The following is a 27,716-nucleotide window of genomic DNA, read 5'->3' as shown; positions in this document are numbered from 1 at the left end:
AGAAATTAATGTAGAGCAGCAAAAACAAAGGGAGTAAAGCAGCTGTCTTCTGAAGATAACTTGAGAGGATCTCAGAAAAGACAGGAGGTTTGTTTGAGGTTTGGCTGAGGTTTGGCCTCAGGTGGACACCTACAGGTCCACTCCACTGAATCAATAAATAGTAGACCCTGAGGGAAGCTCCACTGGGAAGTCAGACTAGGCCTCAAGAGGTTTCACCTCAACTTTGATTTCACTGACAGTCTCAGGAAATTTCACAACATTGAGATATTGATCCTGTTTTTGTTGTTGGGAATCATAATGTGACCTAAGAGTTTAAGGGGTGAAAGGGGAGGAATGTAAAGAGGGAAGAAGAGAGAAACAGAGACAAAGAAGCTCAGACACAGTCAGAAAAAGTCAGACAGAGAGGGACTGAAAGAGTTTATTTTACTGCATCCAAAGTTCTCATTATAAAACAGAGCTTGACTCAGGAAATAGTATCATTTGTCCCTCACACAAATGAGGAGGTACGATCAAAAGGCCGTGTGGAAATTCTTCTCCTAAACCAGTTTCGCCTTCAAGAACTTTTCCTTCTGTTGGATTTCCAGCTACAACTAAGAAGTGCCTCAATTTTTAATATTTTATTTTAACTAAGAATAAGTGCTTGGCTTCTGGATTTTTTAAGAAAAGTGATAACACTGCAGCCATTAATCTACTTTGTGTTAACAAGGTAAGCTTATTGAGGCAGTTTCCTTTGCTATCGGCAAATATTTATACTGTTTGATTATGTAGCAGTTTGCTTTCCTGATATCTGGTCTCCTAGGAATGCAAACAGCAGTTGTCATAACAGTTCTTCAGTCTTAACTTCTTCTGCACATCAAGGTTATGGCAGGAAACAAAGGAGAAGAGTAAGAAGATAGGAAAACATCACGAAAATGTTCATCTAGAAAGAATGTCTGGGTGAAATCACAGAATCAGAGTTTCTGATTCTAAGGTCACTCTGGGGTCCTTCCACCTGAGATGAGTTTCTATGCTGGGCTTAGTTGGGCTCTGAGGGTTTGTTCCTCTATGTGACTTAACTCTCAAAGGCTATTTTCCCTGAATCCATGATAGGCTCTCTTCTCTGATGCTAGGGGTGACACTTCTTGAAGTTGTGGTCTTGCTGCCTTTGTAGTTGTGGTTGCCTGGAGACAGTGTGTCCCTGTTTCCTGCATCCCCTACCTGTGTGCCTCAATGTCATTGTGCCCACTTTTCACATGGAGGTTGAGGACCTCACGCCACTGGTGCAGATGAGCTCAGCTTTTTAAGGAGCCTTCAGGAAAGCTACCTTCAATTAGCAAATGACATTGTCTTAGTTTCAAGAAAGCTCCCTCACACTACAAGAGATGACTTAGAGTTATTAACATACTATTGCCTCATTACCTTTGTTATCTGCTTCCTTGCCACTTTCTTTTATTATGAGGATAAAGGATTTCCCACTCACATTGTCAAAAGAGCTCCCTTCTTTTTCTTGGGCAAAGAAGTCTTACTTAACCCTGACTTAGGAGACCATGGCCAAACGAGTTGCAATTATTGGAGCTGGTGTGAGTGGTCTGACTTCCATCAAATGCTGTTTGGAAGAGGGACTGGAGCCCACCTGTTTTGAGAGAAGTGATTACATTGGGGGCCTGTGGAAATTTACTGTGAGTATATATCTCCCTGCTGTTCCTCCCTGTAATTTCATATGTTAATATATTTCTGATAATAATATATATCTGCTGGGAACCCTGAAATATCAGAGTACAGAGCAAGTCTGCCTGGAAAGAATTCAAGCACTCAAGCCTTCTTTAAGTCAAAGAGTTAAGTCCACCTTGGACTCTATAAATGAATGAGAAGATTCTTATCTGTTCTTGTCTTGTAAAAACAATTCTGATTCCTAAATCTGCCACTTACTAACTGAGTAACCTTGGAGAAGTAGCTTGACCTTTCCAGGGATCAGTTTCCTTGTCTTAAAATTAAGTGACTGGACTATATAATCTCTAAGGTGTCTTCTAATTATAATATTCTTTGATTTGGGGATTCTATACAACAGTAAACTAAGTATGAATCAGCAAGTAGATGGATGTGTGGAATGAAAAAAAAAGCTAAGAAGATCTCATAAAGTAGTAACAGAAGTCTACCATCCAAAAGGAGAGACGTGATAGTTAATATTTAATAGTAGTTAATCTGCCACCTGCCAGTTAACTCCTATAGTTAATCTTCACTAGACAGGCCAAATCTGGAATATTATCTCCAAACTTCTACCCAATAGACAGCCTGGTCATCAGACTTTCCTTGGATCAATGCCTCATCAGACATGGATATGTCATTGAGTTGACTGGGATCTCCTTAGAGACAGAGTAGCAGTAATAGTAATAATAATTATATATTAATACTACTAATGGCTAACATTTTTTGTAGAGCTTTGGGCAAATAGGTAGCACATTAGATAGAGAGCTGGGCCTGAAGTCAGGAAGACTCATCTTCATGAGTTCTAATCTAGTCTTAGATATTTCCTAGCTGTGGGACCCTGGGCAAGTCACTTAACCCTGTATCCTTTAGTTCCTCATCTGTAAAATGAACTGGAGTCAGAAGTGGCAAATCCCTCCAAAATCTTTGCTAAGAAAATCCCTGATGGGGTCTCGAAGAATCACATATGACTGAAACTGATGCGGTTTGGGGTTGCTGGGAACCCCAAAATATCAGGGTACAGGGCAAGTCTGCCTGGAAAGAATTCAAACACTCAGACCTTCTTTCAGTCAAAGCAGCAAGGTTTATTGTAACATCAATAGAAGCAGGCAAGGTTACAAGGGAATCTGTGCCTTGATGGGGGTGAGATTGATACTTATACACAAAAAAAAAAAAGACAGTAAGAAGATCTGGATGGGATTAAGGAGTGGTAAATAGCCTGTGGTGGCTTCAGGTGGGACAGTAAAAGGAGGTAAGTGATCCAGGGTGGGTCAAAAAGACTGTGAAAGGACTATTAAGTAGTCTAGGGTAAGCTAAGAGCCACTGGGAAAGGATTGTTGAGTATTTAGGTGAGCTGGGTTAGGCCAGATGCCTCTGGAAATCTGTGATCTAGGTTGCTGAAAAATATGGGAAAATTCAGGGCCTAGGTCCCATCACCCCATCAAAACAACTGAACAACAACAGCAATTATATATTAATACTGATAATAACTAGCATTTATGTAGTGCTTTAAGATTTGCAAAGTACTTTACAAATATTAACTTATTTGATCCTCACGACTCTAGGAGGTAGGTACTACTATTATTACACATTTTACAAATGAAGAAACTGAGGCATACAGTGATTAAATAAGTTGCCCAGAATCACAAACCTAGTAAGTACCTGAGACAGGATTTGAGCTCAGGGCTTCCTAACTCCATGTCCAATGTTCATTTCATATAACATAAAATTAGATAGCACTTCAAGGTTTACAAAGTATTTCGTTTATAACAACTGTATGATATAAGAAGAAACTCACACAAATAGAGAGTAAACACCCTTCCTGGAAACCTTCTCCTGCTTCCTGGAGGCAACACTAAATTCTGTTCCCTCTCCTCTCTAAAAGTAGACTCTCCCACTCTTTCAGGAAACCTCTGGACATGGAAAGACCCAAGTCTACAAATCTGTGGTGACCAATGTGTCCAAGGAGATGAGCAGTTACAGTGACTTCCCCTTCCCAGAAGATTATCCCAACTACATGAACCAAGCAAAGATGTTGGAATATCTTCAGTCCTACACTAAGCACTTCAACCTTCTGAAATACATTCACTTAAAGGTAAGAATCCTTAGATGCTTGAGAACTAGAAGAGATGCTACTTCAGTTAGCAGGGCAACCAGCTCATGGAAAGAAGACTGAGTAAGCTGCTGCCTGAATTTCTCTCCATATGACCAAGAGGCAAGATGGACAAAAGGGAAGACTGTTCTCTTAGATCTCCAGTAGGGTTCACACCTGAACTGAATCATTCCCGACCTCCCCTTCTTAATCTTTTCTTTTCATCCCGGAATCAAGAGTAGATTTCAAATGAGAGCATTTCCCATCACATCCTCTCTTTCTTTCTTGATTTTGTTAATTTGTTTAGCTTGGTAGTATAGAAGACAGAGCACTGAATTTGGAGTCAGAGGACATGGTTTCAAATCCCAACTTGACTACCTTCTGTCCCTGTGACTTTCTGCAAGTCACTTGGCCTCTCAGTTTCCTTATCTATAAAATGAGGTGCTTGGATGAGACATCCTCTAATATTCCTTAAAGCTCAAAATCAATGATCCTATGTATAATTCTTTTCAATAGATGTACAGTATATTTGGTAGTATAGAGAAAGAGATGCTTGTGCTAGGGAAATTGCAAAAGACCTCTCCCTTTCCTAGTCTAGTCTTTCTGAGTACACTTCAAACTTCCAGACAGAATAAATGCTAGGATATGGAAGGATTAAAATCAGGGATACTGGAATCAGGTAAATTGAGTGACCTTGAATTAAAATCACGGATACTGGAATCAGGTAAATTGAGTGATATTTATTTACCTCTCCCACTAAGTCACCAGAGTATGCTAATGAGTAGGGAGGGATTTGTCTTTATTTCTTTCCCTCTGGGATAACATTCAAAGGAGATGGCAGAACTGCTAATATGCTGAAGATGGGGCAGATAGATGGTTCAGTAGATAGAACACCAGCCCTGGAGTCAGGAGGACCTAAGTTCAAATCCAACTTCAGACCCTTACTAGCTGTGTGACTCTGGGCAAGTCCCTTAACCTCAATTGTCTCCAAAAAAGAAAAAATAAATAAATACCAAAGACTTCTTTACAAATGCCTACTCGTAAGCAAAGGTGTGCTGTTAAACATTTCACAATTGACTCTCCTTCCAAAAAATAGAAAAAGGTTACACTTTTACATTTAATATGCATTATAGACATTTTCTCTATTACTTTCTTAAATCTAGATAATTAACAAAACAATGTCTAGCCCTAATTTGTAGCACTTGCCAATTTCAAAGATGTAAATGGTAAAACTGAAAATTTAACAATCTGGAGGGTAGTGCAACCTGCCTTCAGCACTCCCCTGCCAATAAATCCTGCTATTTTTTTTTTGCTTTTTGGAGGGCAATTGGGGTTAAGTGACTTGCCCAAAGTCACACAACTAGTAAGTGTGTCAAGTGTGTGAGGCTGGATTTGAACTCAGGTCCTCCTGACTCCAGGGCAGGGCTCTATTCACTGCACCACCTAGCTGCCCCCTGCTATTTTTCTTTAGCTGAGTCCTTTAAGAATGAGATATTTCCATGTATCTTCCTCTTGCTGTTGCTGTCCTAGTCCATCTTCCCTTTCTGAAATGTTCAAGAATCCCATGTCCACTGTGACTGGAGAACAGCAGTCAATCTCCTATTTGGAGCTTTTTCTGACAGCAATCTCACCATGTAGTGGGTCTGGCCCTGAGCCCTCGATAAAGAGGTGGTCTTTCTGTGCTTGCTTTCAGACAACTGTGAACAGTGTGACAAAGCATCCAGACTTCTCTGCCACTGGCCAGTGGGAAGTGGTGACAGAGACAGAGGGAAAACAAGATACTGCTATCTTTGATGCAGTCATGATCTGCACAGGGCTCCACCTGAATCCTCACTTACCTCTAGAATCTTTTCCTGGTGAGTCTGTTAGACTAAGCAGAAGCTATTCTTCCAGGATTTTCTAGAGAAAAGCATTTCATTGACCAATGAGAGTATTTTGTCCTTTGTCATAAGCAACTCCAGAGGCATCAAAGACCTACTGTCAGGGCACACGTCGCCCAAATGCTGCCTGACCCAGATTAAAATGTAAAATTGGGAGATATTTTACAAAATAAATACTAACAATACAAGATATATCATGGCAATATGTGGTTTTCTATTCAATATGCAGTAGCAGGGATTCTTGGATATGGTTCATTAGCCCATTTCTTTTTGACACCACTGATCAAATCCATCGCAAATTGGAGGCCAAATGCACCTTTTAAGTGCTTGCAAAAGTATCAATTGTTATTCAAATGTAAGGTACTTTCAGTGGTCATCATTATCATTGGAATAGTAAGAGTTGTAGTGTAATAACAACACTAATGATTTCTGAATCATTAGTTCTGAATCCCTCCTGCTCCCAGTGCACTTTTCAATCATGGTGGACATCTTTAGCCAAACAGACCAGGTAGGAGAGATCAGTTCTCTGCAGGAATGATTTTCAATCACTCTGTATGCACCACAGTTGTATAGGTAAAATTTTTAACTTTTGAATTGTAGGAGAATGTATGAGTCTAACCTTGCATGGCAAGAAAGCAGATTGGTATTGCTTAGAGACCAAACTAGTTTAATGCTTCACTTAGGACTCCAGGTCATGCCGACTCCAGAAAACTTCAAGAGACCTAAAGACTGATGCTTAGAATTTCCAGTTTCCTGAGAAATATATTGGAATTAATCTAGGTGAAACTTAATTAATCTGTGTGCATTATATGTCAGCCAATCAGATGATTGTTTCCTTGCTTTAAATCTATATTACAAAAGGCAGTGTTGCCAAGTAGCTAGGCATGGAGTCAGAAAGACCTGGATTCAAATTCTGTTTCCAATGATTATTAGCTATGTGACTATTAGCAAACCACCTAACTCTCTTGAGTCTTTGTTTCCTTATCTATAAAACAGCAATTATAATAATACCTGTGGTACCTATATCACAGAGTTGTTATAAAACTCTAATTAGATAATGTATCTAATGTGTTTTATAAGTAAGAGAAGGGTGGTATGGGGTAATGGCCAGAGTGCTGAATGTGAAATTGGGAAGACTTGTTTTTGACTCCTGTCTCAGACACACCAGCTATATGATGGGGCAAGTTACTTAAGTTCTGGGGACTTCCATTTCCTTATCTGCATACCTCACAGAGTTGTCATGAAGATCAAAGGAGTAAATGGATATAAAGTGCTTTGTAAATCTGAAAGCACTATACAATTGTGAATTATAATTATTACACCATGGTAATGGTAGATAAGATTAATGATTTTCTTTCTGGAGCTATTAAAGAAAGGTTCTCAAATTCTTTCTCTGAGAATTCCTCTGGCCCCCAAAACTCTAAAAAACAGTTAACAATGCCTTTATGACTATACAGAATTAGTTTACCAGTTTTGAACACTGTCCTTTCCCATATAGGCAGTGTCTGGACTATTTCTCCTCTTTGCCTGGGAATAACAGTCAATAATGCCAAATGATACCTGCACAAAGTCAACAGAGTCTTTTAAAATTCATCAGGGTTTTGTTTTGTTTTGTTAATTATTAACTTAGTCAAGAGACAAGGAGGCAGGGGGGACAGGGAGCTGTCCTGGAGTTAGGAGACTTGTATTCAAGCCTTGACTCTAAAACACTGGTAAAACCATTTCATCTTTCAGCATGCCAGACATCTATTTAATGCCACTAAATGGCAGATTTGACAACGTGCACCAGTACAGAGTGTTTCCACAAGGAGAGCTCTAGATCAGAGAAGAGAGAAAGAAAAAAAAGAGGGAAAAAATGTAATCAAACGTCCTTTGACTGATTCTGTAGATTTAATCCAATTGCATAATATGGCTCATATTTTTTTTCCTCACTTAAGTAACCAGTGGTTTTGAATACACTGAACAAAGGAGTTGTTTAGTGATATCATTGAACTGGTCTTAAGACTCAGAAAGGGCCTTTTCAATCTGTGTCTCATAATAAAAGTTCTTATTATATAGCACTTTACCATTTGCAACATGGTTCCTCACAACTTTCTTGTAAAGTGATTGATCAATTGATTAATAGAGCAAATATTGTTATCCTCACTTTACAGATGAGAAAACTGAGCTCAGAGAGGGTTGCCCACAGTTTTTGGGTTACTACACAAAGTGTTGAATCTAGAACTAAAACCTAGCCAGTTCTTGTAAATCTAAGTTCAGTGTAATTTTCCTCACACCACACTATTCTAGTGTAAAATTTAAAACAATTAGTTTAGAAGACTACACAAGTTTAAAATATGAAACATTTATATTTTTGATAGTTTTCATAACTTCAATTCAATAAATTCAATATAAAATAGTATAGAAATATTTTGGAAAGAATAATTAAACTAAGAAGTCACTCTCCACCCCATCCTCAACAGTGGGCACCCCATCTGAGCTCTTCCTCCATCTAGGCCTACCTGGCTCCTCCCTAAGTAATGGCCTCCTCAGAAGTGGCCTCATGTTGCACAGACCCTCATTCTCTGAGACCCAGTACCCCAGGATCACTGCCTTCCCTCTGCAGGGCGGTATGCAGGAGTCTCTCTTCACCCATGGTTAATTTGGGGGTCAATTTAAATCTGCTTGGGCATCTAGGTAGTGCAATGGATAGAATAGAGGGCCTAAAAGTTAGCAAGACATCTTCCCAAGTTCAAATCCAGTCTCAGACACTTACTAGCTCTATGACCCTGGGCAAGTCATTTAACCCTGTTTGCTGCTATAAAATGAGCTAGAGAAGGAAATAGCAGACCACTCCAGTATCTCTGCCAAGAAAACCTCAAATGGGATTATGAAGAGTCAAACTGGACTGAAAACAACTAAATAACAATAGCAATTAGGGCTGCTTGACCCCAATCCGTTTTCAAACTACTTGCCCCAAATTATGACAAAATTGCCTGTTATGGTTCTGCCCCACAGAATACATGTTTGGTTCATTTTCTCTAGCAGAGAAGCATTCAGACTGCCTCAGAGAACACAACTCTGACAAACTGGCCGTGCTATTTGATTGTAAAAGGTACATTTGCCAAAAAAACTGTTTTATGGAGAACTCACACAGGGCAAGCATTCACATGGAGGCCAGAACAAGCAATACAAGGACACTCTCAAGAACTTTGGAACTGATTGTGTGACATGGGAGTCGCTGGCAGAGGACTGCCCAGCATGGTGTGCCCTCATCAGAGAAGGTGCTGTGCTCTATGAGCAAAGCAGAACTGAAACAGTTCAAAGAAAATGCAGGATGCACAAATTTAGAGAATCCACCCCAAATATGCCCATAGACTATCTGTGCCCGACCTGTGGTAGAGCATTCGGAGTTCATATTGGTCTGATCAGTCACAGTCAGACACACTGAAACTTGACTTGAGCACAGTGATGTCATTTTGGTCCTCTTAGAGAATGAAGGACAACAACCAACCAATCCTAAGTACCCTACCCTTAGTTATGACTCCTCTTTTCATTTTCTCACAGGGATCAATGCATTTCAAGGCCAGATCCTGCACAGTCAGGATTACAGGAGCCTAGAAGGTTTTCAGGGCAAAAGGGTCCTCGTGATTGGTCTTGGGAATACAGGCGGTGATCTTGCAGTGGAACTCAGTCATGTGGCATCTCAGGTACACTGACCTCTCTATAAGCCCTCTGACTCTTTGCTTTGGGGTTGTGAAACATACAAGGTAATTGTAATTTAAGATGAATACTCAATGACATAAACCCTGGAATTTCTCAAAGACACTCCTACCTCCTAGTTTTCTCAACCATGGCAAATCTCCACTTGCAGAATGGGCATGTCTCCAAGGAGCATGTGAGAAAAATGCTATTGGTACTTGGTCATTAGGCAGTTTCCAGAGAAAGCTATTTCTTATGACTCTCTCATTCCCAGACAGGAAAAGGATTTAGAATGCCTTGTGGTCCTAAATGCAAATGTCAAAAGATTTGAGATCAAATCTCAGTTTTGTTACTAATAAGATATTAGGATTTTAAAGTAGGAGTTCATGTATCTGATCCTTTCCTTCTGCAGATAACAACACTGAATCTCAGAAAGGTTAAAGTAATTTTTCTTGCAAAGCCAGCATTCTATTCAGGTATTCTGGCTGTAATTACTATATAGATATAGATGATATAGAGATAGATAGAGATAGATAGATAGATGATAGATAGATAGATAGATAGATAGATAGATAGATAGATAGATAGATAGATAGATAGATATTTGTTTCCCATTTCACAACTTTGTTTCAAAGCAATGACTATGAAGAGGGAAATCAAAGTGAAAAGATTGGCTTAAATTGTTAAGATCATTTCTAGTTCTAAATATGATGATCCCATCTCTGAATCTAAAATCATATATAATATGTAGATGATACAGACATAAATAAACTTATCAGTACATTCAGAAATTTCCATGTAGTTCTATTATTTTCCCAAATCTTTATTTTACTCATAATAGTTCTTCTTTATAAAGTGCTTTAAGATTTACAAAAAGAGATTAAGCACCACACCTATACTCACTGCTAATAGGTGTCAGGACCTGAAGTCAAATTCAAATCTCTCATCTCCAAGTTCAAACAATATTTCCATTATACCACATTATATTTCAGAACTCTTGAGGGAGAAAAGATAGAAATGCTAACACCGTATACCTTAAATGTTACATTTATTTTTATGATGCTAGACCAAAATATTTTTTAATATAGGTAGATGGGGGGGAAGAAGTGGCATAGGATAAAGTGTTTTCAGTTATTTCTTTTCTAGAAATCATAAAAAAAAATGTGTTGGACAGGAATCTACTGGTAAATGTTTAACAACTAGCTCTCCAGGGGGGAATGTATGCAGGACACATTTTTAAGTTTAATCTGCATTATTAAAATTTTCTCCATCACTTTCTTAAGTCTAAACAATAAATAAAGCCCTGACTTGTAGCATTTGCCTAGTTCTGAGGCATAAATGTTAACAATGAAAATTTAACAATCAATTCTTGCCAGCTGGTACCAGTTGGCTCTAACATACCTCTGGATACAGACTGGATCTGTGTTTTCATTGATGTAGGCAATTTCTAAATAAGAAAACTCCCCCCATCAATTCAGAGTCAGCTTCTTCCATGTAACTTCAAGTCTTTTAGAATGCTAAGAAGATAGGTGACTTGCCCAGGGTCACACAGCCAACATATGACACAGGCAGAGCTTAAACCCAGATTTTATTGGCTCCAGCACCAGTTCTCTCTTCTCTACACCTTGGCTGCCTCTTGTCAAATAAATATTATTTACAGCTAGGTGGCACAGTGGATAGAGCACTGGTCCTGGAGTCAAGAGGATCTGAATTCAAATCTAGTCTCAGACACTAGCTGTGTGACCTCAGGAAAGCCAATTAACCCCAATTGCCTCCAAAAAAATAATAATAATAACAATATAAACTTATCTGTTCCCCTGTGCAAGTCTTTTGATCCTACTACCTTCTTTTTCAATTTTTTCATATCCAACTCAATTATTTCAAAATGTATCCAAATTTGCATTATTCATAGATGTTGCCTAGAAGACACTTTAGAAATTATCTAGTCTGACCCCCTAGGGATGAGGATACTGAGGTTCAGGGAGGAGGAGTCATTTACCCAAGATTGTGTAAGCAGTAAATAGCCATAGTAGGGTTTTGAACCCAAGTACTATGACTTCAATGCCAACACTCTCTTCGCTATATGGAATTGCCTCTCATTTGAGGAAATTTCAATATGTCTCATTTCTAAAACCTTAAAGCCTTCAAAGACAAAACTACTGTGTGGATTGTATGGGAAGAAGTAATATAAAATGACTGATCCTTTCTCCATCATGCCTTACCTTTTAGGTATTTCTCAGTACTAGAACTGGTACCTGGGTCCTTAGCCGTCTTTCTGAAGATGGTTACCCCACTTTTATGCTTTCCATAACAAGATTTCATCAGATGGTTTCATGTATGCTGCCTTCATCCATGAGAAACTGGATGATGATAAAACGAATTTCAAAATGGTTTAACCACAAGAATTATGGATTGGGTATTGCTAAAGGGTAATCATTTTAAAATAGAAATGCTGATTTACAGAAATTTCTTGAATATCATGATATCATAGGAAGTTTAAATTTATATTAAATGCCCATTTAATGTAATAAAATGCATTTAATATAAATTTATATTAAAATGTCAATATTTTCATCATTACTATAATTATGTTGATCAAAAATATTTGGAATTGTCAGCTTTTAGGGGTACAATGTTCTAGTGATCTCAAAAATCTGTGTAAAATTTTTGGCCCTCCCTTCATACCAGAGAAGTCTGATTTTTTTCTTTTTCTTTTATGGGGTGTTTATAGAATCTTATTGTAAAATTTGGGTTAAGTATTGGTCATAGACTCTGTGTTGGCCTTTGCATGTAGCCTGCTGCTTCTGAAAAACTCCCAAAAATACCCACTTAATTTCTTATGCCAACCCATTAAACTGTGATGGGGAAAGTCATGATGTGGAAGGGAAAACTGTATTCCTAGAGAGGGATTTTATTTCTATATGTAATGAACAAATCTCTGGGGGCTTACTGTTGGAAGTTGGAAAAGTTAGAAACCTTAGAAAAGTTAGAAAGTCAAAGTTAGATGGACTGTTTTGACTAAATAGATTAGTGTAGTCATACAAATAAACAGTTAAACATAAATTTCCATAAATCAGGTGCTTTAGTCTCACCTAGGGCTTAGCATAGGGCCTGGCACTTAGTAGGTACTTAATAAATGTTTATTGATTGATCTATTGGTGTATATACAAAATCAGTGATTGGGTTTTTTTTTTGTTTCTTTGTTTCCATACCAAAGGCAAAAACCACAATTTATTATAAACGATGAACTGCCAAGCCGTATCCTTTGTGGTACTGTCACTATTAAGGCCAGTGTGGAACAGTTTACAGAAACCTCTGCCATCTTTGAAGATGGGACAGTGGAAGAGGACATTGATGCAGTGATTTTTACTACAGGATTCACATACTCTTTTCCCTTCCTTGAAGAACCTATAAGAAGTCTGTACAAAAATAGGACCTGCCTGTACAAATATGTGTTTCCTCCAAACCTAGAAAAGCCAACAATGGCTATTATGGGCCATATTAACCTTAAAGGAGCTATCTTGCCAGGTGTAGAACTCCAAGGAAGATGGGCCACAAGAGTCTTTAAGGGTAAAGATATTCTCTTAGGAGTCAAAAACTCTTTAATAATAACCTAATTCTGCCTGGTTGTCACCACTTCCCTTACAATCTAAAATTAAACACAATTTTTTGTCCAAAAATATATAGACTCTTTATAGTAATAGGGCTATGGGCAAGTGAGACATTTTTTCCTTTTTTTGAAAAAAGTCCTCAAAAAAGCTTTCAAGCAATATGACCCTTCTGTAGGTCATTCTCTTGGGCAAATTATGTGTAGATGGAATTGAACAGCTTAAAAGGATTTTTGGATCTTATGTGATACATGGGTCTGAGAAGAGAGATAATGGATGATGTCTATGACTATAGAGATGAGACTTGGTACATATTCAAATTTTTCAAGTTGATTAAAAATTTGGAAGTTCTAAGCAGTCTTTCAAATGAGGCCGTTCTGGCTGTTTTTAGAAAGAGGCAGAGTGGTACAGTGAGAAGAATGCTGGATGTGGAGTCAAAGGCACTGGTTTATATCCCAGTTCTGTTATTTAACATAGAATCATAGATTGAGAGTTTGAAGGGAGCTGAAAGAAATAAAATCCAATCCCCACATTTTACAGATGAAGGAACTGAGACCCAGAGAACTGAAATTACTCTCCCAGGGCTGCACATCTACAAAGTGTCTGAAGTGTATTTGAGACGTCTTCCTGATTTCAAGTCCAGCCTGTATCTATGTACTATGCCACTTTTGTGTGAACTGGAGTAAATCATTTCATCTCATTAGGCTTTAGCTTTGTCAACTGTAAAGTAAAAGAATTGAATGAGATGATCTTAAATGTCCCTTCCATCTCAAAATCTATGATTCTACAGTTTTACCACATGTCCAATAAATTGGTGTGATGTCCTTATTCTTGATCAAGATCAAAGTTCATAGTAACAATGAGGGTCAGACTAGGATAAGTGGAATCTGGAGACTAAACAAAGAAGACAGTATAGAGCAGGTCAACAAGGAAGGTCCCAACAGCAGGCACTAGCAGGAAGTTTAGGCAGGCGGTTGAGGTCTCACAAAAGTGCAGCTTTAAATGGAAAGTTGGGCAAAATGATGTGAAGTAATAGGGAGTAGATAATGGTGATCAGCAAGAGATCATCTTGACAATAGAAGGCAGGCAAATAAGTTGTTCCAAGGTATTTCTGTTAGCAAATGGCAGACATCTAACCATAGGGACTAAGGTAACAGACAAGAATACCAAGTTAAATAGATAGCCCATAATCCTGAAAGAGAATCTTCAGTACCAAACAGGGACCTAGTAGTGGAACTGGAATAAAAAATGATGGAAGAGATTGATCATGATTGTGCTATACAAGGCAAAAGTCCAGAGAGATGAAGAATAAGACCAGTTTCTGGGATCATCTGATTTGCCTCTTTAAAATAATTATATTTCACATGGGAAAAGTAATTGGCTTCAGAATCATAGTTTGATTTCAAATCCTGCCTCTCATGTCTGTTTAACAATTGTTTTAACCTCCCTGAGTCCCAGTTTTCTCATCTGTAAAATGAGGGGGTTAGATAAGATCCCTTTTAAGGTCCTTTCTAGCCTTAAATCCATGGCATTGTTTCTATAATCAATTTTAACTGTTGTATAAACTTTATAGATAACAGTTGAGTGGCCCAAGTCTTGCACTAGTATCTAAGAAATAGTGAAACCAGAAGGCTTCTAGTGCTCTGGCAAAAACTCTCCTATGGAGAATTCATATAAAATCATGGAAAAGAGTCATCCAGGATGAGAAAACATGGATGGGTTGTGACCTACACTGGTAAAAGGAGTGCCCACATGGATGAGATTACTGATTCGCTGAAGTATTTGAATCTAGTAACTTCAGTAGACATGCTCTGGTCAATTGTCTACAATTAAGGAAAAGCCATGAATTTTATTTTTGTCACAGGGTTATGTAAGATACCTCCAACAAAGCAACTGATGGCAGAGGTTACCAAGAAGGAACAGCTTACCAAAAGGTATGAAATATTCTTCACCACAGAGACAACTAAGTGAAGATTTTCTTCACAAAATAAGTTTTGCAAATCAAAATCATTCCCATAGCCCACAGATAGAAAAGATTATTTTTAATATAAAAAATATTTATGTATAGCTATCTCTTTGTGTCTTACTCCATGCAAGACTATAAGTTCTCTGAGGTCAAGGATCCTCTCTTCAATAAACCTTGTAGTTGCCCAGTCTTGTAGAAGACTTTGCATCTTGTTGGCCCTTTGTGTTTGTTATATACTGTTAGATCTAGATACAACACATATGTTGTGGGGGAAGAGACTAACTCTTACATGTGCTGCCTTGGGGTAATTCATTCATTAATATATCTACAACATCTCAAAGTGGTCAGTATACTTTTAACGTTAACATACCCACACCATCTCAAAATTATCAGCACTATTTGGTATTCTACTGGTCTTAATGCAGAAGTTTAGAGTTTATCTGAAATTTACATAACATAGGACCAAAGCATCCCAAACAGCAAAGCCAAGATGGTTTCCCCTGATTCAGTATATAGTACCAGGATGTGATTTTTGGTTAATGCAGGACACAGTTTTCAAATTATTGTCTTTTGATCTTTGGGACAGTCTGTACATGACTTCTAGGTTCCCCTTGACAATCTTACTTCCTGGTATTGTTGGTTTATGCTGACTACTTATAAACTGACTATACTGACTGGGGGTGGGGAGTGGTCAGGCAGACCAGAGCAAGATACAATTTTAACACTGAAAGTGATAGATGTTTTTAAGTATTTGAATGGCTATCATGTGAAAAAAGGATTAGATTGGCCCCACAAGACAAAACTAGGTAGTAAGGGTAAGAGTAACAGAAAGGCAAATTTAAGCTTAATATAAAGGAAAACTTCCTTACATTAAGAATAGAATGGGCTTTCATAGGAGGAAGGGAAAGGAAAGAGAGCATGTATTTTTTAAGTACCTACTATGTGTCAAGCACCATGCTAAGTGCTTTACACGTACAATTTCATTTGCTTTGTGGAAAAATGAGAAGGGGGAGGAGGAGAAAAAGAAAAAGAGGAAGATGAAGAAGGGGGAGGAGGAAGAAATAGCAGCATTCCCCAACTTCTGTTCAAATTGACAGGCTGGGTCCCCAGATGGCAGCTACTAATATGCTTAGATAACATAGCAAAGACAGTAAATACAAAACTTCTCCTAAGAACCTGGTTCGCTACTTCCCACAAATGCACACAATATCCACAGGGAAATTAGTTTAAACTTAGATAGATCATGATAGTGATGAGGCACATATGTAAGAAATCCGTGCGACGAGGTGTCACTGCTATCACCTGCTCTGGAAGTCCTCCTCTCTGTGTGTACAGACCTCATGCAGAACCATCGCTGTTGTTTTGTTTATGACTGTTATTGTTATTCCTTCATTCTCAAAGAGGACCAAAGACTACTTATAAGGCAGGATATAAATTCCTTAAGGGAATTTTGTCTTTGTTCAAATCACATCTCTGACATACTGGTGCTATTGCTGTACCCAGAAAACGCGAGCAAGACCCAAGTAACAATTTAGAATTGGACCCTTTATTTTACTCCATGTTGGCTGATAAGGCCACACAGGGCCTTATGAGGGGGTACGATCCCGCCATCCCAGGTCGTACAGCAGAGATCTCAGGTAAAGCCTCAGCTTTTAAAGGGACGCCAGGCAGCCAATGAATAGGTATTACTTATGCAGAAATTTGCAGAAGCACAATCAGTGATTGGTCAGTACACACCTTAAAATTCCCACCAGTGCCAAGTCTCCCTGATCTGGAAGCCTACCCACCTCCATCGAGGTGAACTGACTGGGGAAGGGAGGAGCTAAACCTGGCAGTCTGCTCACTTCCATGAGGGAGAGCTGAGGTTGGGGGAAGGGAAAGAATGGGCAGGCCAGGTACAACACTATGACCCTCAAGAAATCATTTAATTTCTCAGTAATCTAGGCAACTCGCCAATAGATATAGAGAAGGTATTCCCACATTAATAGTGGGAGTTTCCTTATCTAGACATTCTCTATGTCTGTGAAATTATTGGACTTTCCCCTATCCAGTATCTTTATTTACAATATCTATATATAGTACCTTGAACTTCATAAGTATTTTAAAAATACTTGTTGGATAGATTATGTTGTAGCAAGGATTCTTTCATGTGTATGAGTTGAATTGAATGGCTGCTGAGTTCCTTTGTAACACCTGAATTCTGTATTTGGTGAGGAAACTGGTTCTAAAATTAAAATCCATTCCACTCTCTGAATTCTTAGGTCACTCCTGGTTTTTACAGAAAAATCTAGCAAGATCTGAACTAACATTTTTATTTCATATCAATAGCAAATTCCTGATTTATTTTAAATGAAAAGTGGTATTTGGAATCCAAAAACACCCAACAAACACATACTTTGGATTTTCCAGGAAGTCTCTGAATGTACATAGGTTTATGTCTACAGGAAGAACCAGTTTCTAGTTCATATTTACAGTGAATAGACTTTCCCCTCTTGTTGAATTCATCTTCCCAAACCAACACCTGAAACTACTCCACTAATTTTAAGTCTTTGCCATTTTCTCTCCTACACTTACCTGTCCCCATATCTCAAAAGGAATATTTCTTCTTCCTCTCTCTAACAGACCAAACCAACTAGCTATTTTTGACCGAGAAAAATATCCCTTTCAAGTGTTTTGATTCCTGATATTTTGCAGAAAAGGAGTTGAGAAGTTTGGAGAGGAGCTTGAACAATGACAAAGAATTTACCATTTTTCTTCTTTTCACTAAGGGGTGTCATTATGGATTTCACCAAAGAGAAACCAGATTTCATTACCTACTTGGATGAACTTGCCACATGCATAGGAGCAAAACCCAGCATTTTATCTCTGTTTCTTAAGGATCCCAGGCTGGGAAAGGAAGTTTTCTTTGGTCCCTGTACCTCTTACCAATACCGACTGACAGGACCTGGGAAATGGGATGGAGCCAGAAACGCCATCTTGACTCAATGGGACCGGACCCTCAAGCCCTTACAAACTCGAATTGTTGCTGATTTTTCTGAGCCTAGTGCTGTGCCTCATTGGCTAAAAATCTGCGGTGGGATATCCATGCTGTTTTTTGCTGTTCTGCTTGCTTATAAATCTTCATTTCAGATAAGACTGGCTAAAATTGGTGAACTGGGGAATAGACTTTTCACTAACCTAGCCAATAACCAGCAAGTGTCAATAATATCTATGCAACAAGTACTCCCTTCTGCCTCCTCTCCCGTTTGAGTTTCATTGCCTTCATCATAAGACAGGAAGCATATAGAACAGTCCTAATGATGGGGTGCTTGGGGTGCTTGGGATCTATATCTGTAACAGCAATTTGTAAAACCAGTTTGTACAATTGTAACTGCAATTTGTATTGTAAAATTGTAATCGCAATTTGTAAAACCAGTCTATAAAATCACGTTTCCCTTTCCCAGCCTCAAACTTTGCCCCTTCCCCCTATCAGTACTCTGCCTAGGCAACTTTGTTGCCTTTGTCCTAGCTTAATCTCCTCATGTCTCCTCCTGTCTGGCCCAAATTTCATCTCCAAGTTAAACTCCTCAAACTTTTATCTATGCACTGAAGTCACAAGTTCCTCTTAGTCAGCCCTAACTTTTATCTATTCACTGAAGTCCCTTACATCCATCCTGTCAGCCCTGACAATGGCAGCCCTACCCTTTAAAAGTAAAAGCCTGTGCCCCCTTTCACTGGCAGGTCCCCTAAGGATCCTTGCCCGCGGTAAAACATATAATAAACTTTTTTCAACTCTGACTCCAAGTAAGGCTGAGCTGAATTCTTTCCAGACTGAATTGCAGGTTCTGGTCTTAGATAAGATCAGAGTTCCTGCCGAACCTAATAGCCATCCTTCATCACTAGAACAAAAAGTCCCAGCATTAGATGGCACAATTTGGTATATACTTTTGCTGATGCATTTATTCCTCCCTGTCTTTGCTGACTGATCTCTGCTTCCTTCATTAGACAGCTTGTTAATCCCTATAATTAGTTACCCTTGGGCCTTAGTCCCTTCTCTGGCTTTGTCAGCCACCACCACTTTGGCCAAGACTCTCAGAACTGACCTCTTCTGATTCTCTTATTCCATTATACCTATAACTCATGACAGAACCGAACTGAATAGTCAATGTCATTGTCCCTTGGGCCTCTTCTCTGACAGTTTGCATAGTACTATTTCCTCCACCCTCCTTACTTTTTATATAATCTCTACCTTCTTGCCTAGACTGACTGCCCAACTATCCCTTAGGCTATCACAGTAGGCTACACAAATACTTGTGGAATATTGCGCACAAGTACTTGCCAGATTCCAGACTCACCAAACATTATTGCTGCTCTTGGGTTAATCTTTAAAGACATTCAAGCTGTAATACCCTCTTATTTGGTCTTCCTACCTTCAGGTTCTCCTACCTGCCTTCTATCTTCCACAAAACTGCTGCCTTGCTCAATCTAAACTACCCAGCCCAGGATTTAAGGCCCTCCAAAATCTCATTCTACCCTAATTTTCCAGTTTTATTTCATATCAAATGACATAATACATCTAAAGCACTTTGCAAACCTTAAATTACTACATAAGTTTTAGCTATTATTAGATTACCATCCATTAGATCAGAGGATCTTAACCTGAGGCCACAAAACTTGTATTTCAACAGAAATGTATTTCAACATGATTGCCTAACTTGTAATCCAATATATTTAATTTTATTCATGTAAAAACATGATTCTGGGAGTTCATCACACTGCAAAAGAAGTGCATCTGTCTCTCCCTCTCACTCATACATACATACACACAGACACACACACACACACACATTCTCTCTCCAAGAATCTCCTTTAGGCACTTTATATTTTTGACTCAAATTGAACTACTATTTCCCAAATTTGGAACTCAATCTCACCCTTCCATGAATTTGCATGAACCATCTTCAATACCTGAAAATAAATTCTTGTTCATCTCGGTCTCACTCAATCTTTATCTTCTTCCAAAGCTCTGTTCAGGGATCTCTCATGATTGTACTCATTTTTTAGTATTATATGTGATATTGAAGAGGTTACCAATAAAGAGGGTTAGGGTTGCTCTGGAGACCCCACCAATAAAGAGGGTTAGGGTTGCTCTGGAGACCCCAAAGTACCAACAGGCCGGGGCCTACCAAATGAATTCGACTCAAGTCTTCTCTCAGCCAAAGAAAAGTAAAGTTTATTAAAAGTCTGCTTGTTTCAGACACAGAATATGTCTGCACTAGGTCATTCTATGGTGCTCTTACCTACATGGAGGAAAGATGGGATCTTATATACAGAAGGTTGTGGGAGGAATTTAGGGGTGGTCTAAAGGAGGAGTTTGGGGAGGGTCTTCAGCAGGAGTTAATGAGGTCAATGAGTGATTAAGGGTGAGAGGTACATGAACAATGGAGGGCTAGGCTAGTAGTTAGAAGTTAGTAAAATGCCTCATCAAATGAGACAATTTTTTTTTTAAAGCAATTGGGGTTAAGTAACTTGCTCAATGTTACAAGGCCAGTTATTTCTGGGTGTGGTGCTAAGTATCAGAGCCTGTAGTATTCCATCCCAGGTCATCCCTACTCTGGGGCCGGTGCTCTTACTCACTGTGTACCCCAAAATGAGACAATTTAATCAAGAGTCCAAGGGAGGTTCCCAGAGCCTGTACCTCAAGGACTCAAGGAGAGCTCGAGGGGGCTCCCAGAGTCCATACCTCATCACTTCCATCAATGCTCACTGCCTTCCCAAATCACCTGGTATTTATATACCTACGCATATACATCGTGTGCCCTAATAGTTTTCAAAGAAGACCAATGACATCACGGGATGATGTCTTGGGTGTGAATTGGATTTAAGTGAAGCACATTTGCACAATCTCATCAGCCTCACTCTCTCTTCGAGAGTGATGGGATTCTAGTAGTAAGACAAAAGTAAAAACAACCAGTGATGCCCTGGGATGTGGTGGATGACCTTATCTTGATATGTGGCATGAGGAATTGGTCGAGATATAATATCTTCCACGTTGTTGTGGCAATAATTTAGACACAGACTGGTGAACCAGAGCAATCTTCTCATCTCCAGTTAGTTGTTAAGGCTATCTTTTATTTTTACTTTTTAAAATAGATTTTAAATTACAATTTAATTTCCAATCAATATCAATCTATCTTCCCCTATTACAAACACATACGGTCATGGCTTTTAGGTAGTTCACTGATTTTTAAATTATTTCTTCTTGATCTCTTTTCCAGGTAAGTTGTTTTTTGTTTTGTTTTGCTTTTTAGAGGGGGTAAGGCAGGGCAATCAGGGTTGTGACTTGCCCAAGGTCACCCAGTTAGTAAGTGTTAAATGTCTGAGGTCATATTTGAACTCAGGTCCTACTGACCCCAGGGCTGGTGCTCTATTCACTGCACCACCTAGCTGCTCCTAGGTAAGTTGTTTCTTACTACAAAATATCTTAAATTTTCTTCTTTATTTTCTGTCTCTTACGTTTTAAAAATATTTCTTATTGTCTAATGAAGTAATTATCTTTTACTTGCTCTATTCTAATTTTCAGAGAATGTTTTGCTTGGGCTGTAGAGCATAATAGATCGAGACAGAAGATCCCTGAGATTAAAATTGGAAGTGGACTTTATTACTGAGAGACTGCCGGGGTCACATACCCAAATCAGACAGTAAATTGGCATGAACAGTATGCCGGTTTTTAAAGAGATTACAATAGTCAGGTTACTTAAACTGAAACTACAATCAGTGATTGCTCAGTGTATATTTGAATTTTCCCTAGAGTTTTTCCTAGGCTGAGGTTCAGGCAACCCAGAATGGGTAGAGATGGGGAACACCCGGTGGGGGGAAGCGGAGGGATTTTACCCTAGGCTGAAACCCCCACCCAGTTCCCTAACTAACTTCAGTTATGAGAGAGAAGGGTAAAGTTATGCTAAAATGCCTGTTTAGAGATCGATGGAAGGGAAGAGAAGGTGGGGTTGTGCTCAACAGGGCAAGGTTTTATATCTCATGCCAAATTGCTAATTCCCTTTCCAATTCTTTCTTATATTTTCTCATTTCATTTATTAAAAAAAAATTTATATACCCCTTTGCCTCATCTCTTCTAGAAATTCTAGTCAAGCTTGTGCCTGTTTTTCTTGCTTTGCTTGTAGATGTCTTGGAGTCACTCTCTTCCTCTAAGTGTGTATGCCTTCAGCATCCCTGTTACCATCATAGCTTTTTATAGTGTGATTCTTTTTTTGTTTGTTTGCTCATTCTTCCAGACTTCTTTCTGACTTTAGAATTAATGTTAGGGCTTGACTCTTCAAACTTCTGGAAGAAATATCTGGGCTGACTTTGTATATGGATATATGTGTATCGTGTTTCCCCGATAATAAGACCTATCCCGAAAATAAGCCCTCCCCTTACTGTGTAAGATTCCTCTAAAATAAGCCCTCCCCCAAAAATAAGCCCTATTGAGATTGCTACTGTAGTGAAGGTGATCCCCTAAGTTACACGCTACATTACGGTACCCTCTGTATGCACCGTCCCCCCCCCCGGGTGAAACGCACGCCGCACTCCGAGCTGCATCCAATCAGAGCTGTAGCAGTGAGCGTGTCATCCTGTTCTTCCCCAGTGATTTGCTTGCTGGCGCCATTGAGAGCAGTGCCGCGGAGGAGAGCTGAGGCAGGACAACATAAAAACCCAGTATGTAAGAGGGAGTGAGGGGGCATGATGGAGGATAAAAAGGGCATGATGGAGGAAAAAAGAAGAACTCAGGGGGCATGATGGAGTGAAAAGAAGGACTGATGGTCATAATTTTAATATTCTGTCTGTTTTGACCCCCAGACATGAGTACAAAAAGGAAGAGCTGTACTGTTGAGTATAAGAAAGCAATTGTAGAGGAGTCACATGGCAAGAATCTTGCAGTTTTCTGTAAAGAAAAACTTTTGGATCTTCGAAAGGTCAGAAAATGGAGAGCAGATTATACCGTAATAACCTCAATCAACAGGTGGATGAGGGAAAAGGGAAAAAGCGCAGGTCTGGATCAGGTCAGCAGCCCTTATATCCTGACTTGGAGATCCTCATTGGTGAATGGATTGCTGACAGAAGAGCAAAGGCCTTGGTTGTGCACAGGGCTGATATTCAAGCATTTGCCCTTTCAATGGCACCAGAGTTTGAAATGGTCTCAGAAGGATTCAAAGCATCACAACACTGGTCGGACGGTTTCCTTCAATGGTATGAACTGTCCCTAAGAAGATCAACAACACTGTTTAAGCTGGAAGATGCTGAAGCTATTAAACGTGCACTTGCATTCAAGTCCTTTATTGATAGGATCGACATTTCCAAGTACCAAACCTGCAATATGATTGCTATGGATGAAACTGCAGTGTTTATGGGACAAGGATCTCAAACAACAATTCATTACAGGGGTGCAACGTCAATCTACATTCCCACCACTGGCTATGAAAGTGCACGGGTCACCTGTGTTTTGGCAATTCGTTTGGATGGAAAGAAAGCCACACCTCTAATCATCAGTAAGGGCAAGAAAGATAAGATTGAACGTGTATCTGGCATTTATGTTCTTGAAACCGAAAAAGCCTGGAGTACACAAGCCGTTATAAGAAAGTGGGTTGATTTAATGCTGCCAACTTGTTATGTGAGGTAACCAAAGAGGTCTGATAGTCTGGGATTCAGCCAGCACTCACCGCGCTAAAGAAATGAAGAACTTCCTTGCAGAGAGAAGAATAGATCAAGTAATGATTCCTGCAGGAATGACTGCCTATCTCCAGACCCTTGATATTGCAATAAAGAAGTCATTCAAGGACCATTTGCGCATGGAAGTCAATGACTACATTGAAAATAGAATGGAAAGAAATCAGCGTGGAAACTTTGTGAAGCCCTGTCTGCAAGAAGTCGTGACTTGGGTGAAGAAGTCATGGCATAAAATTACTGACAGCTGTGTCGCCAAGGCGCTACAAGCAGGTTACCTGGACAAGACATATTCATTTAAAGAGAGCTATATTGCTGGACATGACAGATTGGGTCCACTTCTGAAGGAAATGGAGGCGCAAGAACATCCAGGACGGAATTCAGGGTATGGACACTTATGACGATGTTGTTGAAGAAGATGACATGATCATTATTGAATAAAGGTACATTTTTTTGTTCACATTTACCTGTTTATTAAAATTGCTGTCAATGTTCATTAAAATAAGCCCTCCCCTGAAAATAAGCCCTCTGGTGTTTTTCTGTCCAAAAAAATTAATAAGACAGTGTCTTATTATCGGGGAAACACGGTATGTATGCATATATGTGTGTATACATATATATATTTGTATATGACTTTGTATATACTGCTGCTTTTGGGGGGTACTGAGTATTATGTTCTCAGATCTATGAGACAACCCAGGTTGGGTACCTGTAAGCTCTCTGTGCTCCCAAAATGGTCTAATTCAGGGAAAAGTCTGATTGTTGCCCTCCTGATCTAAGTTCTAGAAGTTATCAACATGGGTTTGAGTCTGAGCAACACAAATGTAGGTTTTTTCTGGTTGGAATTCCAGTATACTGCTACATTTCTGTGGGTGTGTGTGTATGTGTGCATATGTATGTATGTATATATATTTTTTTGCTTTTTTATTTGAAGGGAAATTGGGGCTAAGTGACTTGTCCAAGATCACATGGCTAGTTTTTGTGTTAAGTGTCTAAGGCCAGATTTGAACTCAGGTCCTCCTGACTCCAGGGCCAGTGTGCTATTCACTGTGCCACCTAGCTTCCCCCATATATATATATATATATATTTTTTTTTAAATGTAAGTGGAAGATATAAATATGCACATGTAGATACTAATGTTTATATATGTATATGCATGTATGTTTAGAGCCTTCTCGTATGTTTATATGTATGTGTATGCATGTATTGCATGTGTATATTGTATATGTGCATATGTGTGTGAAGGTATGTAAATACAAGATTATTTGAGAAGTCAGTGGTAATTTATGTAAGCAATGTGTATCTAAGTAGACATGGGCCCAGCTTATCGAAGCAGATACAGCCCCAGGTTTCTCTGAATGATATTTCCCAGTGACTATCAATACCAAGACACTTCTAGTACACTTTCATTTTTCCTCTCTTCCCAGGATATTGGTACTCTGGGTAGAAAGGAGACCAGATTGATCAGTTGAGTGAGGATAAATTAAATAAATAGAAAATTCTTTTTTTAAAAAAAAGGAGGGAAAATAAGGGGCTAATGTGTTTTTGAACATGTGGGTTAGTTTGGGTACTATCCCAAGGGGCAGGGTAGGATAGGCAATCATTTTTCTCCCATAAATGCCAGGTACTAGAAGAGCTGAGTGAATCTTTATCCTTCTAATTCTGGTTTACCTGAAACCAGTATACCCTAACAGCTGCCTCCAGCATCTTGAGTGACTTCAGAGTGACTAAGCAATTTCTTCCTTCCATTATTATTATCTCAGAGCCTAGAACATAGTAAGTACTTAACAAATATTTGTCAACTGACAAATTTTGCAGAATGAAATGAGCAGAACTAGGAAAACAATTTATACAATAATAACAGCATTGTACAAAAGAAACAGCTTTGAAAGCTGTAAGAATTATGATCAACACAATGACTATCTGTGATTCCAATAATGAAGCATCCTGTCCACCTCCTGAGAAGTGATGTATTTAGAGTACAGAATGAAATATAGAGATATAGATATATTTCTTTAGCATGGTCAATGAGGCAATGTTTTCCTTGACTGAATATTTGTTACAGGAAATTTGTTTTTCTTTTTCCAATGGAGTGAGAGTGGAAGAAAAAGAAAATAGGTTTCCTTTAATTTAAAAAATATATACCTTATTTTTTAATGAATTTTACTTATTCTGGTAGAAAAAGCAGATGGTACTTAAATGGTTCTTAATGATTCTTAAAGAGCTATTCAGACTCTGTAAAACTCTCCCCATAATTTCATACAAAATCAAAGGTGCCAAAATTTATTCATGGCTAAATTTAGCCCAACTCTCCTGAGTTAATCTCCATCTTCTAAAGCATCATCAGTACAATAAATATATTAACATTCACTTGGGGCCTTTTGTTCAGTCTTCATATATTGGGTGTTTTACATCTATAAGATGGATCAGCAGACAATTGTCTAGGACTAGAATGGGCCCCAACAAATATGGCACCTGACCACTTTCCATGAGGAGGTGAACATTAGATCCAAACCTTTACTCTTATTATACTCTTGCACATTTTAACATAAGCAGTCATGTCCCTTTGTAGATCCTATCAAAGGATAAGGATAGGGACCTATGGTTTTCCTGACATAGGAAACCCCATGGTTAGGAAACTACCTCTAACAATGAAGGTGATTACCTTCTCTGTAACTTATTATCTAAAAGAGTTACCTATAGAGCACTGAGGTTACATGACTTGCCCAGCGTGACTCACATAGCTGATATATGTCAGAATTGAGACTTGAACCCGGATCTTATTGGTTTTAAGATTAACTCTATTATACAGTCCTACTAGTTATAGGTAAGGATGAAGGATAAGGATTAAAATATTTTACTTAATTAAACTGAGATGTCTATTTTGTGAATTCTCATGCAACAGTTGGTTTCACCAGGCAAAAAGTGGCCTCTTACAATTTAATAAATGAATTTCCACCCTGCAGGTACAGCCAATAAATTTTCCTCCCTATACAATCTCTCAATATAGTATAAGAGCCTGCACCAATAGTCCTGCTTCAAGTGTTTGGAAAATTCTTTGCTCACTTTTTTCCTAAGGAGCAAGTACAATGTCCACGTTTCAAATAGTAATTAAAATATGTACAAAGGTCAACCTTTTTACTCAGTTACTAACTTCAGCAGGAATTGGAAAGATCCTTATAAGAATCAAGAGAACTGACTTACAGTGTCCTCTCTGTCACAAACTAGCTATATGATCTTAGGGAAAGTATTACCTTTCTAAGAGCTTGAGTTGTCTCATCTGAAAAATGGGGGGGACAAACTAGATGGCCTCAAAAACCCCTTCAAGTTGAAATATCTGAGTTAATAAGATTTCACTGTAGGTTATCCTTCAGACTTTTTGAGCTTTATGAGGTAAAGTATCTGTATGCTTTTTAGAGATTGGACAATAAGATTTGCTTGATCTGGTGCTTTCAGGCTTGGGCTAGGAATCATCAGAAAATCAAAAAAATTTTTGAAAAAATCATCAGAAAATAATTTTTTTAATCATTGGAAATGTTTTTTAAATCTCATTATTGAATATGCTTCACTTTAATTTTTCTGATGACTATGCCTACTGTTCTCTTGACTGTTGGCGACTAGTAGGAAATAAAACTGCCAATGAGGCATCACAACTCCAAAAGAACTCTGAATCCCTTAGTTTGATTGTTGACTTCCGATTCTCATATTCCAATAATGGCAAACTTCATGGTAGGGATTTTTCCTTGCATTTATTTTGTGTATAGGGTATATATGTTTACGTATATTACTCCTTGAGATCAGGAACAGTTTGATTTTTGTCTTTGTCTTTCCAGGTCCCAGCTATGTTATGCTAGGCACATAGTAGGTAATTGAGAAATGGTTGTTGATTGATTCTTTTGTTTCCTTATTGTATCAAAGGACTCTCAATTGGGAGTCAGAGGTCTCTGACTTCAAACACTTGCCCTATCACTTAATATTCTTTTGAGTTGTTTCACTTGGACAAGTCAGTTTCAGTTTCTCATCTATTAAAAAAAAAAGTGCTGGAATCAGGTGTTGCCCCCCTGCTGATTCTATTTCTCTCTAACCTGAGCTTGTGAGTAAAGTG

At 38.7% G+C, this 27,716-nt stretch overlaps 1 protein-coding gene across 1 annotated transcript; it reads left to right on the top strand.

Moving 5' to 3' along the window:
* The first annotated feature begins 745 nt into the window (after window positions 1-745).
* On the top strand, window positions 746-18,744 carry LOC138144237 (dimethylaniline monooxygenase [N-oxide-forming] 4-like). Its single transcript, XM_069065602.1, has 8 exons — window positions 746-1,658; window positions 3,590-3,778; window positions 5,469-5,631; window positions 9,202-9,344; window positions 11,566-11,765; window positions 12,554-12,906; window positions 14,809-14,878; window positions 17,679-18,744. The coding sequence occupies exons 1-8, from the start codon at window positions 1,527-1,529 to the stop codon at window positions 18,157-18,159; spliced, it is 1,731 nt and encodes a 576-aa protein (XP_068921703.1). The 5' UTR covers window positions 746-1,526; the 3' UTR covers window positions 18,160-18,744.
* Window positions 18,745-27,716: the final 8,972 nt, after the last annotated feature.

This window comes from Petaurus breviceps, unplaced genomic scaffold (genome assembly GCF_028583685.1).
Source record: "Petaurus breviceps papuanus isolate PSGF00001 unplaced genomic scaffold, PetGlider_PUasm1.0 90692, whole genome shotgun sequence".
Lineage (NCBI taxonomy): Eukaryota > Metazoa > Chordata > Mammalia > Diprotodontia > Petauridae > Petaurus > Petaurus breviceps.
The sequence above is the reverse complement of the archived record's forward strand: the minus strand, read 5'-3'. Positions and strand labels throughout refer to the sequence as shown.